Source organism: Pteropus alecto, unplaced genomic scaffold (assembly GCF_000325575.1).
Source record: "Pteropus alecto unplaced genomic scaffold, ASM32557v1 scaffold95, whole genome shotgun sequence".
Classification (NCBI taxonomy): domain Eukaryota; kingdom Metazoa; phylum Chordata; class Mammalia; order Chiroptera; family Pteropodidae; genus Pteropus; species Pteropus alecto.
The window spans coordinates 12,709,428-12,728,308 of NW_006441071.1; the positions used below are offsets into that span (position 1 = coordinate 12,709,428).

The following is an 18,881-nucleotide window of genomic DNA, read 5'->3' on the forward strand; positions in this document are numbered from 1 at the left end:
CATTGGCACAGGGGAATCAGCAATCCAGGAAAAGCCCCTTGTCACTGCTTAAGCCCCGGTCATGTTAGGGGAAACCATGGTGGCCTTAGCATAGCCTTGCAAATAGTCATTTCTAAAGTATTTTTTTTCTCAATCTTGAAAAATTCAATTTAGTTTTGGTTTTGTCTATGTGTATGAATTATTTCACTTCCTAGTCACTCTTCCTATTCTCTGGCATTAGGTCTCCTTATTATAATTATTTAGGGTAATTATAATGATTTGCCTTTTTGCTGCATTATATTTCTCCAAGCTCTTACATATTTTTACACTGTCTCAAGTTAATATTTATGTCTACCTTGGACAAATATACTCAAGAGTTTCTGCATAACTAGGATTCCATGAAAACCAAATATGAAGGGAATGGCAGAAGGGCAAAATATGAGTTTTATATTAGAGCCACATAGCTTTCTTTTAAGTTATTGACACTTGGGTTAATATGAGTTTTCCAGGCTGCTTAAGGGTTACTGAAATTATTGCTTCACTTTAGACTCTCTTTTACTCTTCCCATATCCATATGTGCTGTCATTAGTAACATAACCTCATTGTTGACCACAAGAGGCTAGACAAAAATGACAGAACTGCTGTGACTTAAAGGAGACTTAAAAGTGATAGTGTAATTTACAAAGGAGCAGTTAAGTTCTTTAATAATTCATTCATTGAGTAACATTTTTATACTGCAGTGAAATAAATGTAATGGCAGTTTTAGGGGTAACTGGTAATAAAGAGTCATTGATATACCTGTTCCTCTTTCTTCTAGCTTCCTCTCTTGACAGCCTTGCAGCTAACATAAAGGTAATTTTAGCAGTAGCATTTGTAAAATTATTTCTTGCTATCTAATGTCAATTGTTGTGCTTTGTCCAATGAGTTATGATAAGTATATTTCTAGCTATTGCTGCTTATGTAATTGCTGTAGAGTTTAAGTGGTGCCTAAGCTCCCCTGCCTACTTTGTTTTGCTTTAGTTGTTCCCCACCCCCACCCCATATACGCTTTTTTCATTTGTAAGATGAATCACCAGTGAGGGTGTGTGTAAGCCCAGTACCTACTTTATCAGTAGGACTTTCATTGCTTTTTCTCTAATCAAATAACTTTATACACAGAAGTGGTAAATCACTTGTTCTTGAAATTCAGTTCGTCAAGGTGAAGGGGCAAAGTTCTGTGTTACAGGAGAATGAATAGACGTAAGCAGAGAACATGGAGTATTCTCTGTGTCTTATACCATAGCATTTAAATATTTCATTAAAAAGTTATATCTTTTCCAAACCTAATAATCTCTCACAAATCAAAAGTCAGAGCATGAGTTTTTTTGGCTTGTTAATACATGCCAAACTTACAGAGTTTTGGTTATCTTCCCTTGACCTTGACTCCTGAGCATTTTGTCTCTAGTCTTCTCTACTCCCGCTTTTCTTTTATTTCAGGAGCTTCCCAGGGCAGGTATTGTATCATCTTACTCCCAGTTCTCTTCCTTGTCCCACCACACCCCAGCTCTAAATTAAGCAAACAAAAGCAAAACTACAGTTAAAGAATAATGTACATTGTCACTTAGGTTATTAAAGCACCAGATGAACGGATTGTTTTAAGGAATGAATCACCATCACCTCTAGATTCAAGTAAGTTTGGGAAGCCCTCGCCCAGTTACAGTAACCAAGGGGATGCCGACCTCCACCAGGAAACTTCATTTGTCAGCTCCCAGCACTCCAGATCTCCCAGCCCTCTTCTGCATCAGCCCCTTCTCCAAGAAAGGTCAGCAGCAACTGCCCATTGCTTTGCATAAAGAGTGCCTTGTGATCTGACAAGAGAAAAGACAGGTTACTACATCATTTGCTTCCTCAGGAATATTTAGCTAGTGACAGTTTGATATGAAACATTATTATTCCTTTAAAAATCTCCCCAAAAGTAAGAATTGAACCATTTTTTTTGTGTGTGGACATATGTTTTTATTTCTGTTGAGTAGATACCTAGGAATGGGATTACCGGTTGGTATGATAAGTGTATGTTTAACTTTTTTTTCCCCATTTTTCCCTGCTATTATTTTATTCCTTTGTTTATTGGGAGAGTACCCAATTTCTCAGTTTGCCTAGAGTTCTTTTTTTTTTTTAATAATTTTATTTATTGAAAGTATTTTCAAGTATACAGTACATTGGTTAGACATCTATAATGTTCATAAAAGGATCCCCCCAGTTGCTCCCTCCCTCCCTTAGCCCTCCACTTAACCATCATATTAATGCTAACGGCATTCCCTCTGCCATGCTCCCCATGCCCAACTATCAACTACTAATTTGTACTACTTTAACCCTTCACCCCATTCTTCCAGCCTCCCAACCTTCCTCCCCTCTGTCTATCACCAAATTGTTCACTATATTTGTGAGTCTGTTTTTGATTAGTTTGTTCTTTTTGTTCCTTAGATACTGCATATAAGTGAAATCATATGGTATTTCTCTTTCTCTCTCTGACTTATTTCACTCAGCATAATAACCTCTAGATCCATCCATGTCGTTGCAAATGGTAGGATTTCATTTTTTTAAATGGCTGAGTAATATCCAAAGAAAACCAAGACAGTAATTCATAAAGATTTATGCACTCCAATATTCATGGCAGCACAATTTACAATAGCCAAGATATGGAAGCGACCTAAATGCCCATCAACAGATGATTGGATAAAGAAATTATGGTTCATACATACAAGAGTTGAGCCTTTTGTCTTGCCCCTGGAAAACATCTTAGGATGTTTGTTGAAAATGGGACAGACAGCTAATTTGTCATAGGTGCTATTTATTTATCCATATTTAGCTGTTATAAATCTTAAAACTCAAGCTTTTGATTTTACCAGTATAAAAATGCTCACCATAGAGATTTTGGAAATTATAGAAAAATTAAAAGGAGTGAAAAAAAATTACTCATATTCCTGCCACCCAAAGACAAACATCAACAACATGTGGGTATATTTTCTTTTTCTTTTTCTAGACATGGTTTCTTGGTTTGTTTATATTACTGATATAAATTTTAAAAAAAAGATGATCGCAGAAGTCTGGAGGGCAGACCAGAGATGGAGAGTAGAAATTTTTATTTTCCAAACTACACTGTCTAGTAACATTGCTAACCATTCAGTTTACCTAGGACTGTCCCAGTCTTGTATTCTGAGAAATCCTTTAGTCACAGGCAAACCCAGGACAGTTGGTCACCTTACTTCCACAGAAGTGGCACAGAAGATAATATTTTTAAGACAGCTGTTTTGAATGAAGAATATTCCTTTGTATCCTTGGGGATGAATCCATTCCCTGTTGACTTCAGCACAATCGCAGAGGTGGCCCCTGGAACAGTAGGTGCTATCAGTACTTTTGGAAACCTCATTCATAACAGCATCTTCCCATATCAGCATCACTGGGACCAGTCTTTCCATGCCCAGATCGCAGGAGCACATGAGAAACACTTCTGCTAGCTTAATACTGAAATCAGTAAGGGCCAAGTTTGCAGGGATGCATTGGAGAGACAAATTTTGGATTGAGAATCAGCCCAAGGTTTTAATGGAAGAAGTGGAAAACCCTTTTAACTAGTAGGGTGAAAATAGTGTTCCCTATATTCATCATCTGGTTAGTGGCACATCCCATCAGCACACATCCTTACTTTTCCACTGCATGAGGAGAAAGCTGTAATAAAGGCACAGCGTTGCTCCTGTCTATTGTCATCATTTCATCCTGTCATCATTTTCAAAGATCTTCAAATGTAGTATTGATTGTACATAATAATAGTGGTAACAAATGTAGGAATTGTTTTGGTACTGGTTACTCAAGACCTATGGAAAAACATTTACAGTGTCTAGCTGGTGGCTATTTTTCATTGCTAACTTTATTTATAGTTTTGAAACATTTCCATTCCCTGCTTTTAAAAATTCTTAGAGGAGCATAGAAATGATGTGCCTTCCCTTTTCTTAAACATGGGCAGTGCTTCAGGTGGTACTTTCATTTACTGAGTTGTTTTCCTGGGTTGGAAAAGGATTTGTATAGACCCAGTCATACTCTTGGTTTTGTCTCCTTGGAAACCAGTTGTGCATGCTTGTTACAGAGAGAGCTGGAGTTGGTTGCCCAGATGTGGGTTCCAAACTAAGCAGAGGGGCAACTGCATAGGGGCTTATCAGTGTGGTGGCCATATAACAACTGATTGATTCCCAAATGTTCCTGTCATTTTATATGTTTATTGTACATTAATTAAAGAGAATGATATTATCCAAATTGCTAGAATTCTTTAGGCATTTTAAGAAAACAATATCTGTTCTTTTCGTAATCATATTGCGAATTCTGCCTCAGAATTTATGAATTGGTACCCACTCCCCTCCAGAAGATGAATGAATGAATTCATCAAATGAATGAGTGAATTCAACCACTCAAGAAATATTTATCAAATACCTGCTGTGGTATTCAATACCTGTGAGACCCTGAGATGAGCTGTTAACCTGAGTTTCAGTCCCAATTTCAGTCTAGGAGTACAGACAGACATTAATCAAATAATAACAAAATGACCACTGGGGAAAGTGCTAGGTATAAGGGGTAAATGGACTCCTAATGTATCAAATAGGGGAGCTGACTTCTCTAGGAGGGGGATCAAGAAAGACTTTCCTGAGAAATCAATAATCGAGCTGAGCTCTGGGGGTGGGCAGTAATTAATGCGAATGAGGACAAGGTTGGGGGGTTGCAGCATTCTAGACAGAGAAAACAGTGTTGGCAAATGCCCAAGGTGAAAGAAGCTTTATGTTTGAGGAACTGAACGATGCTGTAAGTCCTGTGGCTAAATTTGGTTCTGTTTGGCCAAAAGTAAATGAGATATAAAATAAAATCCTATGGTGGAAAACAATTGGGATTAAATTTCGTATGAAAAATTTTCAGGTTAAATATTTAAATGTAAATATAGGATTTGTTCTTTAGAGAAATAACTAAAATACACAGTAAAGTACAAAGAAGAAAAGAATAACTTATAGCTATACACCCGAATACAAACCATTCTTAATATCTTCGTCGTTTTTATTCCCTGTAATTTTCCTTTGTGTAGATTTAATAGACACTGAAACTACACTTTTGCATATTGCTGCTTTTTTCTTACTATTAAGTAATAAATATCAACTCATATTCTTATGTACTCTAAGTGTCCATTTTATTAGCTGCATAATGCTACACCCTGTTTAATCTGTTGAGCAGGTTCTACCCTGATTCTCAGTCCACATGGAAGAAGATCCATGAAAGGGTATGCGGTCTTCTGACATCCCATGCTGCTTGGCAACACCTAAACAAGGTTAGGCCTTCTCGTAAAACTAGATCTTTGCTGACAAAATAATATGGGAACTGGGACTTACAGTTTAGCAGGGGAAACAGACATTAATCAAGTAACTACAGAGATAAATGTAAAATTGTGACACTTACCAAGAAGAGTATGTGGTGTCCTGAGAGTGTATGAAAAGGGGTATTTGATTCGTTGGGAGTCAAGGCAGGCTTTCCTGAGGAAGAGACAGTGGAGCTTTGATCTGAGCAATGAGTTGTAGTTAATTTGGAGCACAGCATGCATCAAGAGGAGGTCCTGCAGTGAGAGGGAGCGCAGTCCTTTAGAGGACTTAGAGAAGACAATGTAACTGGCCCAAAGCCCATTACTTTCCATTATGCACAGGAACCCTGGTCTAGGGAAGAATCCAGGGAAGTGTGTATGGTCTGTGTGAGGCCACAGCATAGAAGAAAGTTTTTCTAAAAGTTGTTGAAGGAACTCAGAAAGAGTCTGGAGGTTTTGCTAGAAATAATTGATATTTATTCATGGGTCTTAGAGTTTGAAAACTGGAAACAAAGGCAGATGAAAACTCTGGTGTTCCAAAGAAGAGAGAAAAGTTAAAATAATCATAGAAAAAGTACATTCTTAAGAATTAGCAGTCCTGCATTTTTAGGCCTAGGGTTGGTCTGGGACTATTATCAGTCAGATGACAGGGAGTCAGGATGATGGATGCCAGGTGGTTTGGAAGATGGGCACCAGGAGGTCTGGTCACATCCAGTGGTCCAGATGTCAGATGGACATATACTTGAGTCCTTCAGTGGGTAATTAGTAGGTTATCTGGAGGTCCAGATGCATATACAGGGATTGACACGGGACTAGAAAGTTCAAAAAATTTAAGTCCTAGAATGGAGTCTTTCCTCATGCTCAAACCTTCATAATGTTAATTTTAGCAACTTGGTTAAAGTGACTCCATTTTATATAGTCCTCTTTCTTCAAAGTTAAAAAGGTATTCACTCTTTCTTCAAAGTTAAAAAGGTATTTGGGCTGTTTGACTTTTATGGGGTTTGGGGTGTGTTTCTGATCCATAGATGTACCCAGTACCTTTCCTACTGCAGGTGTACAGCATTAGCTAAGTAACTTGTCACATTTCAAAATAATTGAAATGAGAGCTTAACAGTGCTCCCAGTGGTTAGATTTCATCATACCATGTAGTCGAATTGGTCATATTGTCTTATTTAAATGCTGGCATATCCTAGATTTATAGGATGACACTTGTAAATGAATAATAATTACCCCTTAGTTAGGGGTAATTACTTTACTTCCTCTCTGCAAAGCCATTGGCTTTGCTTTTTTAATTGTAAGTCTTTTTCAGTAAGGAAATCCCTTGAAAATGTAACAAGAGAAGGAGGGAGGGAAAGTAAGAGAAGAAGTAAGGAAGACAGGGAGAGAAGGAGGAGAGAAGAAAGAAAGAAGGAAGGAAGGAAGGAAGGAAGGAAGGAAGGAAGGAAGGAAGGAAGGAAAGAAGGAAAGAAAGAAGGGGGGAGAGAGAGAGAAAGAAAGAAAAAGAAAGAAGGAAAGAAAAGCTACACACATACAGACATAGTGTGGGAGTCATAGACCTCTTAAATGCAAAACTATATATCTTGCTATCATTGATTTATATTATATTATGAGTAATGCAATTGCTGCATTTGTTTTTTGTTATAGGAGGATTCTATCTCTGAAGTAAATTATACCCTTGAAAGACCAAGCTACCCTATGAAGAAATACCCAGTGCATGCACAGAGATATTTTTAAGCTGCTATCTTATGTAAGTAAGCAACTTAAGTGCTGTTTCTTATCTTGATTTGTTAAAATAATTTTGGTTTCCTGCCGTCAATATGAGATAACTAGAAAATGTGGACAGATGAGGAAGAGACCTAAGAACCACATTCTTCCTTCATGCAGTATAATGACAGAACATATGTGGGTCTGCCAGCTCTCTTCCCTCCTCTTGCTTCTCTCCCTCCCTCTCCCTCTCCCTTTCCCTCTCCCTCTCCCCTCTCTCCACCTCTCTGGGACCTCCTCCTCCTCCTCCTCCTCCTTCTTCTTCTCTCTCCCCTCCCTTATATAACAGCCCCTCTCTCAGCTCGTTGAACACAAGTTCTTTCCTGCCGTGAGGCCTTCACATGTGTTGCTCTCTCTGTCTGGAATACTTCTTTTTGACTCTACTTGTGTCACTTCTATTTATCCTTCGAATCTCATGATTTTCTGATACCTCCCTCTCCAAGGCATGCCTTTTTAGCACCATGCGCTTTCATAAAATATGACACAACTTGTTATATTTTTATATGGGTTGATTGCTTAAAAGTCTGCCCCTCTACTTGCATGAAGCCTTTCTGAAGTCTGAGACTCTGTCTCTCCCGCACACTATTTTATAGCCAGTATTTAGTGCACTACAACGGGATCCCGTTTGACTCAGGTGACTTCAACCCCATATGCTAGGTGTGTGCCCTGTACAAGAATCTAACTCCCCACTTCCTACCTATTGCTGTAGGTAAATATTTTTTATGTGTGAATGTTGGATGAGGTAATGAGGCAACTCTAGAATTCAACTATGTGGCAAGCCATTGGTCATGTAGTGGAGTTTCATCATTTCCGTTATTCTCTTCTTTTCCATTCCTAACCCAGGCCCCAAATAATAATAGCCCTTCGTTATTAAGTGCTTCTTGAGTGATGGGAACTGGTCCAAATACTTTGCATGTATTTAATGAATTAATATTTTTTTCTCAAGCCCTATGAAATAGTTACTATTCGTTCCATTCTATAGATAGTGAAACTGAGGCACAGAGGACTTGGGTGACATGGCTAGGTAGTCTGGCTTCAGCAACCATGCTTTTAACCATTACATTCTATTGCTTCTCCAAACCTAGTGTGTGTGATGAGTGAGCCCTGTGGAGAAAGACAGAGCAGAGCCCTTTGGAACCCCAGGAGAGTGTATGGACATTGCCCTTGAACATCTCCTACAGGATCCTATGCTGTTGTATCATGTAGTCCCTCATTCTAGCAACATCAAACAATTATGAACCTTTTTAAACAATGAAGGAGCATGGGTTGACATGCTAGATTTTTGCTTAGTTAGGGCCAGGATCCTGAAAATCTGGTTTGAGGGTCATTCATGCTCTAGGCACAAGTTGCCTTGTCCCAGGGCTGGCCAGGACTCTCTCCCTTCAACACAGGGAATGTGGAGGACAGCTGGGTAATTGCCCATTCTGCAGGCTTTCACCTTAGAGCATTCTGCTTGTTAGATTAAAGGATGGATTCTAGGCCACATAATCTCTGGTTGCCAAAACAGTCATCTAGGCATTTATTAGGTGGTTATACAGGATGTAACCCACATAATTACCACTTAGGGAACATGGCCCACATAATTACCAAATGCCAAATTGCACTGAATTTCAACATAGGTAACACTGAGTTACATAAAGCCCCAGACCAGCTCATATGTGGACACTGATGTGAGGGGATAGAGGCAGGTGAAAAAAAATAGTAAATTCTATCTTAGAAAATAGATTTCCCACATATCACAAGATCCCATTCAGTGGTCTGGAATATACTGTGGGCCTTCTTTGAAAGTGCTCCATACCACCCTCCCGCTACCCCTACTTCTTGAATCATGGAGTCTTGATGAGGCAGGGGCCCTGGAGGACTGTGTTGGTGAAGATTTTCATGGTTATAAAAAACCCACGTGACTTTGGCTGTTTTAAGCAAACGGGCATTTATTGGAAAGATGCCAAGCAGCATAGTGAATCCAGGGGAGATCCAAACAAGCAAGGTCAAGCAGCTGAAGTGGGGCAGCCAGAGTAACCTCCATGCATTGGAAAGGCAGCACAGAGAACATTCTGCAGAAGACCCAGTGCATTTCCGCTACAGGCCCCCTTTCCTGCTTTTCTCAAGGAAGGTCTCCTGCTTGCAGCATCAATTCTTTTCTCTCTCTCTCTCTCTCTCTCTCTCTCTCTCTTTCTCTCTCTTTCTTCACCCTCCCTCCCTTCCTTCCTTTCTTCCTCTCTCTCTCTCTTTCTTTCTTTTTCACAGTGTTGTACTTAACATCCTACATGTCCTGATATCCCACCCAAGAATAGGCCTCTGTTCTTATCTCTAGAATGGAATATTTTGTCAGGAATCACAGGGATGATGCTGTTAATACAGGAGGTGCTGTTTACATTCAATTAACAAACTGACCTGAGATACTAATATATTTAATCATTGCCCACCTCAAATTCTACTTTTAATACTGAGAACCTTTTTTCTATCGAGGGCACTCATGTCCCACTTCCTGCCACAAGTCATTGAAGGATTAGAGGGCAGCAACAATTCTTGTCCCTTTTCTTTCTTTCTCTACCTCTGCTGTTTCACTGTTGATCAGCTTTCCCTCTCCTGGTTTCCTAGTGATCTCAAGATTTGGGGGAATTGAATAAGTAAATTCTTACCACATAGAGGCCAGGGATTCTTGAGTCAAAAATAATGAGTCTAATGGTTTGACCAGGGATTAGGCAGAAGACATAAGTAGAAGGGGTTATAATATATTTATTTCTCCTTATTCTGGATGGTTTGGGGCTTGGTACTTTTGATATAAAGTAGAGTATCCCCTGTATACATTAAAATGGTTAAAATGGTGAATTTTATATTATATGACTTTACTGCAAAAAGAAATACCATACACATACTATCCCTAATTCTCTTGAAAGTCGTAGATTTTACCAAATAAGTGAGCTGATTGCCTATGTCTGGTATGTACTTGCTGAGATTCCACTTTCAAGAATCGGCTTGTAAGGCGCTCCTCTGTGAAGCCTCCTGGTCCCTCTGCTCTTTGCTCCTCCGCATGCCTCTGCTTAGTACTTCTTTTCTTCAGCCTTGTACTGTAGTTGGTTTCACGTATGAAAACCCTCCCAAGAAGGGGATAGAAGAGTGGAAGGGAAGTGTCTGTGAAGGGAGGGGAGACTGACTAACTGGCACCAAGTCTGGCCCACCGAGTGTTCCGTAGCTGTGGAAAACACCCTGGGATCCCAATGCCCACCGCCACGGCTAGCCTTCAGGGGAGCTAGTCCACTTGCAGTGCTCCCAACCAGAGCAAGTAACTCAAGCACAGACAAGAATTGTAGCACAAAACTTTCTTAAAATTAAAGACTAGCAGAAAGGAAATAAACCTAGAAAAGAAAAAAATAAAGGATAAAAATGAATTGAAGCACTGGTTTCTGATTGTCATAGCTCATTTGGCTTCTTGCTCCTAAGATGGTAGCTAGTATGGCCTCCAACTTTACCTATCTCTGCTGGCAGGCAGGTTTTACTTCCTCCCACAGGAACCCCTTCAACCTCCATTACAACCAAAGCTCGAAGAAAACCAGCCTAGAGATTTCAAACTTCAGCCCTGGGGACCCTCCCTCTCTGATTTGGTCACCAGCTTCTGAGGAAGTTTTCATTTGGTGACTTGTGGGAACTGACACAATAGATAACGATGCACCCCCTTCATCCCAGGAGCTCTTGGTCTTGTTACTGTCCAACAGACCCCACAAGCAGTGGCTGTGCACCTAAATCACAAGTCAGATTCCTGGGTCAGTGGTCTTCAATGAGCATTAGAATCATGAGGCCTAGGGGTGGTAGAGATATGTACTTTGAAAAATACCGAAAAATACTGATGGTAATATTCAGTTTGTAAATTGGTCTGGCTCCACTACAGACCAATTTCATTGGAATCTCTGTGGGTGGTGTCTGTCATTTTTATAAGCGTTCTTAGGAGATTCTGATGCATATTTATGATTGAGAATCTCTGCAGTAGGCTGAAGTACCTTGGGGGGCTGCTTGGAACACCCCCTAATCCTATACTGACCCCTTCCATGCCCAGAAATAATTGTTTCATGGACTAGAATTGATTGGGAGACATGTTTCACAGTTTCACTCAGTAGCACCTGGCAGTTTCTGCCTACTTACTGTACCCCAAGGACTGTACCAACTCTTCATAATAACACTCTATCCAGAGGTGGATACTCTGCTTATTATCATCCCCATATTATACAAGGAGTTCAGGTTACTTGCTCAAGGCCACACAGTTGCTTTGTCATGCTAACTAATATTGCCTCATTCTATGCCAGGAATGTAGGAGAAGGGGCTCAGAAACCAGTGATTCCAGGGTAGAGAGACACGCCAAGAGTAGGATAAAATGAAGTCATCTTTTCCTTGGTCGTATTGATTGGTTTTTCTCTTTTTCTCAGTCCCACATGTAGTATGGGAAGTTTCAGATTTCGGAGGGGAAACTGGATGAAAGTTGGAGGAGCATCATAAAGAACTCCCTCATGGAGTCAGCTGACACATCCTTAGAGAAATGAACAACAATTTTTGTTATATATATCAAGTTGCTGGTGTCTCATCCCCTTTAAATCAAACCCTGTACTCAGTCTTTTGTACCCAGGTAAGAGTGGTTGATTAAAGTGTTCATTGTTTGGGGCTCATATTTTCTTGTCAAGGTGGGAAATTTGTTTTAGTTTGTATGTTTGTTTTGAGCTTGAAATAGAAAATAACAGTAGTCGAATGGTAGGTGCGTTTTCATTTGAAAAGTACTTCTGAGAATTCTAATGAAAATATCAAGGTTCTTTTACAGGAGTTCCTGATTTTTGGCAGTGGATGTATTTTTGAAAAGTTCTTTTTTCCTCCTCCCTCCCGCCCTCCCTCTTTCTTCCTTTCTAAATCAACTTATATTTTACATGGGCTAAAGGAAGCTGCTATTTAAAGGAATAACTTGGTAAATCCTCCAAGACTGCCAACCTGATTTTCTCTTTTTGGTAAATGCGTGTGTGTGTGTGTGTGTGTGTATTTGTTTTTTAGTGTTAGGCTTGATTTACATGAAGTCCACTGAAAACCTAGAAAAATGGATAATTACATCTGGAGAATTCAGATCTTACTTTAAAAGTTCAGTTTCTATGATACATTTATTGGAGGAGGCTAATTTCTTTGGACTGTAGTTTAAACCACTCCTCCTCTGTCTTTACCCCTCCTTTTGTCCAGCAATTCCTAATACGTTTATATGAGGAACAAGAGCTTCCTCAAATAATTCTCTGAAAGATCTACTTTAAGTAAATAGACTGTAAATATGACTGCCAAAACCAGATTTAAAATTAGTTAGAAGAGTGTCTTTATGAAATACTTACACAGTTTGAAGGAGCATGAAGAGTAGGGGATGGGATTAAGTGGGACTAGAGGCACATTTGTCTTCATGGGTGTAGACTCAGAGAAAAGGGGACCCGAAAATGGGAACCTTCATCTTTCCTTCAGACTATAACCTGAATACTTCCCTCTACCAAACACTCAAACCATTTTAGTTTTTGGAAGAGTAAGTGAAGAGTCAAATTTTCTTTTCTCATTATGACCATAGGAGTTGGTCCATAGGTAAATTAGGACAAGGAAGTTAAAAATTAAAGGAGAGAAAACCTCCCAGAACAAAAACAATAAAACAAAACCCATTTATCCTCCTCTCAGAATTTCATCCACGTAAAGGTGTATATTACAACAAGCATTGTACCTTTGGAAAACAGACAACGTGCTTAAATTACACCTGCTTATATGTTCTCAGAGTGAGTGAAACTATAGTTCTCAATTTATTTTGATGTCTCAGTAGTCATCAAAAATAAAAAATACTATATTACATTAAGAATATAGTATAATTCTCAGGAAAGAGCCACTTTCAAAGAAGGACATAAACAGCTGCAGGAAATCAGTTCCAATGAATTGGTATCCTATGTCAGTTATTGTTCAAATACTCTGGGACATTCATGTCTATTTTTTTTTTTTAAATGGTTTGAGCATAACTCCTTAATTCAATTTAGGGATAGGATCTTAAATACCCATTCTTATTTAAAGTCTTTTTTTTTTTTTCCACAAATTGATCTACCTTTTTCTTACTTTCTGATCTGCTAGCTCTATTGTTTAAATTATTCCTCTTTTGCCATTTTTTATTTCTCAAGGAATTATTTCAGTTTTGTGGAGTAATATTGGGCCAGGATTGCAGTTGAGATATTTTGCTTTTAGAGTAAATAATAATGTGACTCATTCTGTGACACATTGGGATTTGGATTCTTTTGGGAAGATCTGTCATTAAACATAATAAAAATTCCTACCAGTCTTACTTCTGTTAGTTATTCATTTCTTTCTTTTCTTTTCCTTTTTCTTTTTTTTTAGGTGAGGCAACCCTTGGTTGACCTCACAGATTGCAAGGACCTTGTTAGCTTACAATCCCTTATTTTTTTTTTATTTTTTACACCTATAGCACCTGGTCTTCCTAGGTGGTCTCCCATACAAGTACTAACCAGGCCCGACCCTGCTTAGCTTCCAAGATCAGATGAGATCGGGTTTGTTCAGGATGGTATGGCCGTAGACAGTTATTCATTTCTTGACTTTCGCAGTTGCAGATCTATCAAAGCCTGGACCACATTTTACAAACATGTTTCACAGGACTGGGTTTGTAGAGGCTCATGGGAAGCTCTTCCTTGTAGAGCCTGGGCCCTCCAAGCAAAAGCCACCATATAGCAAAGCCATTTCCCTATGGTCACCTGACTGACCCAAAGTTACCTGAAGCCTATAGACCTTGAATTATAAATAGGATTTTAAAAATGAGAGTGTACATGATAGGTTTAACATAAAAGAAGGTGGTTGGTTTTTAAATGTAAGTATAGGATGGATGGGTTGTATGTGCAAGTTCAGCCTAGCCCCCAAATGCCTGGCCACTCTCAATAATGGCCATGGCTCTACTCAATTAGGTCCATTATAGGAGCCCTCTGGGCTCTGTGAGGGCAACCTGAGGAAAGGACGTGCCCTCTAAACTGCGTGTGACCAATGAATCTATTAGCACTGCCTGATGGGACTGCTGTCCTTCTCTGAATAGGTGATCCATCCCAGCATTCCTTGGGGGCATGCAGGTTTCAGAGAACCCCTTCCTTTCTTTTCCTTTACTGGGAACTCTGCTGACAATGAGAAGAGCTGGGACTCTCAGGATCCTGGGGTGTGCTCTCTCCTGCTCCGCCACACTGTGTCTAGGGGCAGCAATAATTACTTTGTTCATCAGAGGAGTCTTTGCTTAGTTTCATCTTCAGAACTAGGAAATGCAGCAAAAATAAGGTCATACCTAGGACACGAGCTTTTTCCTGGTGCAAATGAGTTCTTTTCAGGGTGGCTGGGTCATTTCGAGGGAGCTTCTTCAGCACAGTAAGGAGCTCATACTCTGAAAATTTCCCCTTGGGATTTTGTGTCTTTTATAGTGATCCTCTAGTACCCCCCATAAATATATATTTTTCTTTTTTCTTATCTTTATTTTAAAAGTAGCCCGTAGCCCATAGTATCCTCATTTACTCATCCGAATCACCTGTTGGGGCTTGTTTGCTTTCTCTGGCTCTGTGGTGACCACAGCTTTGCCTCCTCTTGAAGACCATATGGGCCAATAGGACAGATGGAAGACAACATAATGCATGGCTAGGTTTGCTTTGTATGTGTGGGAGGATCACGTGCTGGAGGGCACTAATCTTTATCTCGACACCAGGAGCTCTGAGATGGCAGCACTGAGTGACTCAGCATTTCATGGCCTGCCCCCAAAATGAAGGGGGTTTGAGGCTGCTGGGCTGCTGAGTCACCAGAATTAGGATTTTCAAATGAAGAAAGAGAAGGAAGACCTCTGGCCAGGCAAAGAGTTGGCTCTAAGGTAAGAGAGTTGAAATACCCGTGGTGGGTCTTGGGCTTTTGGTTTGTGATTGGTTGGGGATGCTTTTGCACCAGCCAAGGTACGTTACTGAGTGTCCTGCTTAGCCTGGGTGGGTGTGGAGGGTGATTTGTTCTAAGTTCTACCACAGAGGAGGCTGGGACAAGGGCAACGTTGAGGGGCTTGGGAGAGTGACAGTCTTTTAAAGACCTTGTTGCCTGACCTTGGTCAACTGGAATCCCAGTAAAGAAATGGAGTAAAGGTCTCTTTCCTTCTTCTTGCCTCCCCGCCCCTCTCGTTTTTCCGTCCCTTTGTTTAGTGCCTCAGTTTGCCAGGCACTATATCAAGTGCTTCATTAGAGCATCATCATTTAGGTATGAAGACTGGGGGCTCTGGAGTGAAAGCACTTAGATTTGAATCCTGGTTCTGCCATTTACTGGCTGAGTGACAAATAACCTTCTTATGCCTCAGTGTCCTGTGTGAAGTGGAGGCAATAATAGTAACTACTTCATAACATTGGCATAAATAGATGAGTCAACACATTTAAAGCACTTTAAATCAGTGCCTGGCATGAAATATGCACCCAGTAAGTATTCAGTAAGTATTAGCTGTTATTATTCTCAGCTCATTTAATTATTTGAGGAAAACTTTTTCTTTTCTTTTTCTTTTTTTGCTAAGGACACTGAGGCTCAGGAAAACAATGTGTATCAGAGGCAATTTCCAAACACTTGTTTATTTGTTTCCAAACCTCATGTTCTTCCTTACACTTTCTGCCACCCTTGGTTGTCCCCTGGTTGTCTCTGAGGCTGGTGCATCCTAGCTAATTCAACCCAAAGGGTTTTAAAAAAATGAACTCAGAGCATTTCAGCAGAGTGACAGGGCAACTAAGGTCTCTTGACAGAAGTTGGAATGAGGTTAATCACTTCTTGTTTAGGCCAACAAGAGATGCTTTCTGCTCTTATTTCCCATCACTGGAGTATTATGTTTGCAAATGGCATTTTTAGGAAGCCACCTCTCACCTCAAAATAAATATCCCTCCTTGTTCCTTTTCCTCCAGGAACTGACACCTAGATTGGTATCTTAAACTGAGAGAAATATCACACCTATTTTAGTGGGATGACTTCCAGGAATAGACTGAATATAATAGGTGTCATTGTTGGAAGTGCTGGATTCCTGGTGAGAGCTCATCCTCATGAAAGTTCATTTGTCATTGCATAAGGGAAGTTCAACACAGGTGAATGGTGACATCTTTTGTTCACTGAGACATGCAGTCTCCCAGTCCTAACAAATAATTAAATTGATTCCATAGCCTTGCATGGGATCACTCAACTTGTATTTATTAAGCTCCTACTATGTGCTCAGTATTGCACTGGGCCCTGTGAAATAAGAGACAAGTTATGCTAAGGAGTATAACATACAACCTGTGCCTTCCTGGAGTCTTCAGACTTCTTAGGGCAATGAGATGTTTCAAAGGTGTTGCAAACTCAAATGCCTTCAGGACCAGGCAGGATTTGTGACTGTTGGAAGCAGTGGGGTTTGAAATAATGGTGAGTAATGGGGGCTGGGGTGAAATGGAGAGTGTAACTTCACCCCTTCCACTTCCTGCAAGGTGTTTAAATTCTTCAAATTCAAATCTAAGACGACAAAAGGCTCTATGGCCACATAAAGCTGATCTGAAGCTGATCTTGCCCACAGCCACCAGTTTTGACTCTTATTTAACAATATGATGTAATATTAACTCAAGTTTGTGGAACTCAATTTCATTATGTTGTAATCAAGTCTCATATTGATTAATTTAAGGAATCATCTGATTATACACCAAAATACTGTTATTTCTCTAGGTTCCATGAGGTAAGAAATAATGTAGTTCTGGGGCCAAGGGCCAAGAATTTATTTCTGACATTAAGTAATAGGAAGTCTACGTGGAGAAGAGGTTTGGGAGAAGTGAGGAAATTGGAGTCTAATGAAGGATATGTGAATGGAGAAGAAGAAAATAGCCGTTAGGGATATCTTATGAAGTATCTTAAATTCTGGGCCTGGTATTTTAGACTTAGCGCTGTAGACAATAAGAAACCATTAGAGTTTTGGTATGAGAAAGCCGACTGTTAATCTGATGATCTTGTTCAGGGTGGTTTGGGAGTGGGTAGAGGGTGGCAGCAGGGAGACTATTGAAGAAGTCTGGAAATTAGGGTAATAGAGCCTAGACGGTGTGGGAGGGTCATAGAGGAAAAAGGGACTCATTAAACCTCACTAGGCAACTTTTTTTAATGGTGCTTATTTTAATGGTGTGTGTGTGGCAGGGGATGGGGAGTCTGGCTCCTTTAAAGAAGACACTGTTCAGTCAGAAGGCCTGGGCTGAGTTGCAAAATGAAGGAGAACTATTTAATCATCAGGAATGAAGTATTGATTGAGACAATAATTACCCTGCAGATAAAAGGACACAGTGTTCTTCATTTCATAGACTCACATTCATATCTACATTCTTTAAGACATGAGGTGAAATGAGCTCAGGAACAAAAGAACAAAATAGGAGGCCGGGTAAAACATTATGAAGAGAGATTTTTTTTTTCATGGTGTCTTTTTTGTCAGTAGGGCCAGATAGGGAACAGAATTACTGGGAATTGGGGTACTGTGAGGCAGGGTAGGTGCTCAGAAGCAATGGGAGCCATCTCTTGGATTTAGTTTTTTGTTGTTGTTGTTTGTACCTCTGAATCTTGTTACTATTTTGAAGATCTCATTGTTGTAAATAGAATTGAGGATTATCAAAGTACACATTATTTATTTAAGAATTACATGGGAAGAGAAGTGCAGGAATGTACCATGTCCAGTTATATAGGTCTGAACTGAACGAGCCACTTCACAAGGATGCAGCATTGTCCCTAAGAGGCTCCCACCCAAGTGGAGAGTGGGATTCAGATAAATGAAAGAACCTCTGTAGACCTGCCTTGTCCCCACCAACCGCTTGGGGTCAAAGAGGGTCAAAGAAATTGTTATGATCAGAGGTCGCAGTGGAGATAATGGTGATTTTGAAAACACAACACCTGATTTAGGAAAGAGAGAATACAGAAGAAATTTACAAGTTTGACTATGGATAAGTTCAGTTTTAAAAAGATGGTGCTAAGGTCAAAGGGAAATGTCCAAGAGAAGTTAGGAATGTAGATCTGAAGTTTGGCTGGGAGGTCAGGGCAGGAGAAACCAAAGGCAGCTATAGATTTTGCAGATATATATTTTTGTTAATCATCTGAATAGAAGTGGCATTTGAAGCCATAATAATCGATGAATTTCTGGTGGAGAGAGTGTAGAGAGAGAGACCGAAAGAAATTGGAGCTTGTTGATTCATTCCATATTTGAGAGTCCCCTGTGTGTTCGCCACAGGCCAACCATTGGGCAGAGATGAGGCCCACAGGAAGGGAGCAGCAGGAAAAGGAGGTTACAAAGCTTGTTGAAGAATGGGGTAAGAGGATCGGGATAGAACCCAATAATGTCTTAGAAATCAAAGGAAGAGAACTGAGTGGAAAATGAGCTAATTAACAGTGACAAATACTGCAAAAGAGTAAAAATTAAGGACTGAGAAAATGCCTGTTGGATTTTACAAGGAAGACATTGATTTACCTTGGAGCTTATATTGTTCCTGATCTTAGAGGAAAAGTTTTTATCTTTTCACTATTGAATATATTAGATGTGGGTTTATCATATATGGCCTTCATTATGTTGAGGGACGTTCCTTCCGTACCCTATTCATTAAGAGTTTTTATCATGAAAGGATGTTGAATTTTGTCAGATGCTTTTTCTGCATTTATAGAGATGATCATAATGATTTTTATACCTAATTTTGTTAATGTGGTGTATCACGTTTATTGATTTGCTTATGTTGAATTA

General features: G+C 39.8%; 1 protein-coding gene and 1 pseudogene across 11 annotated transcripts in view; one reads left to right on the forward strand and one right to left on the reverse strand.

Moving 5' to 3' along the window:
- SPATA6L (spermatogenesis associated 6 like) overlaps nt 1-18,878 on the forward strand; it is a 56,560-nt gene extending 37,682 nt beyond the window's left edge. For 6 of the 11 annotated variants that reach the window (XM_025051472.1, XM_025051471.1, XM_025051475.1 and 3 more), the window contains 5 exons: nt 797-831; nt 1,584-1,780; nt 5,227-5,320; nt 6,992-7,094; nt 11,533-11,957. In XM_025051472.1, coding sequence (XP_024907240.1) covers nt 797-831; nt 1,584-1,780; nt 5,227-5,320; nt 6,992-7,081 — 416 coding nt within the window. In that variant the 3' untranslated portion in view covers nt 7,082-7,094; nt 11,533-11,957. Of the gene's footprint in view, nt 1-796; nt 832-1,583; nt 1,781-5,226; nt 5,321-6,991; nt 7,095-11,532; nt 11,958-14,846; nt 15,006-16,059 lie in introns of those variants that run through there. The other 5 variants (XM_025051467.1, XM_025051469.1, XM_015594429.2 and 2 more) reach the window with 2 other exon arrangements.
- Nucleotides 13,572-13,690, reverse strand: LOC112485142 (annotated as a pseudogene).
- Nucleotides 18,879-18,881: the final 3 nt, after the last annotated feature.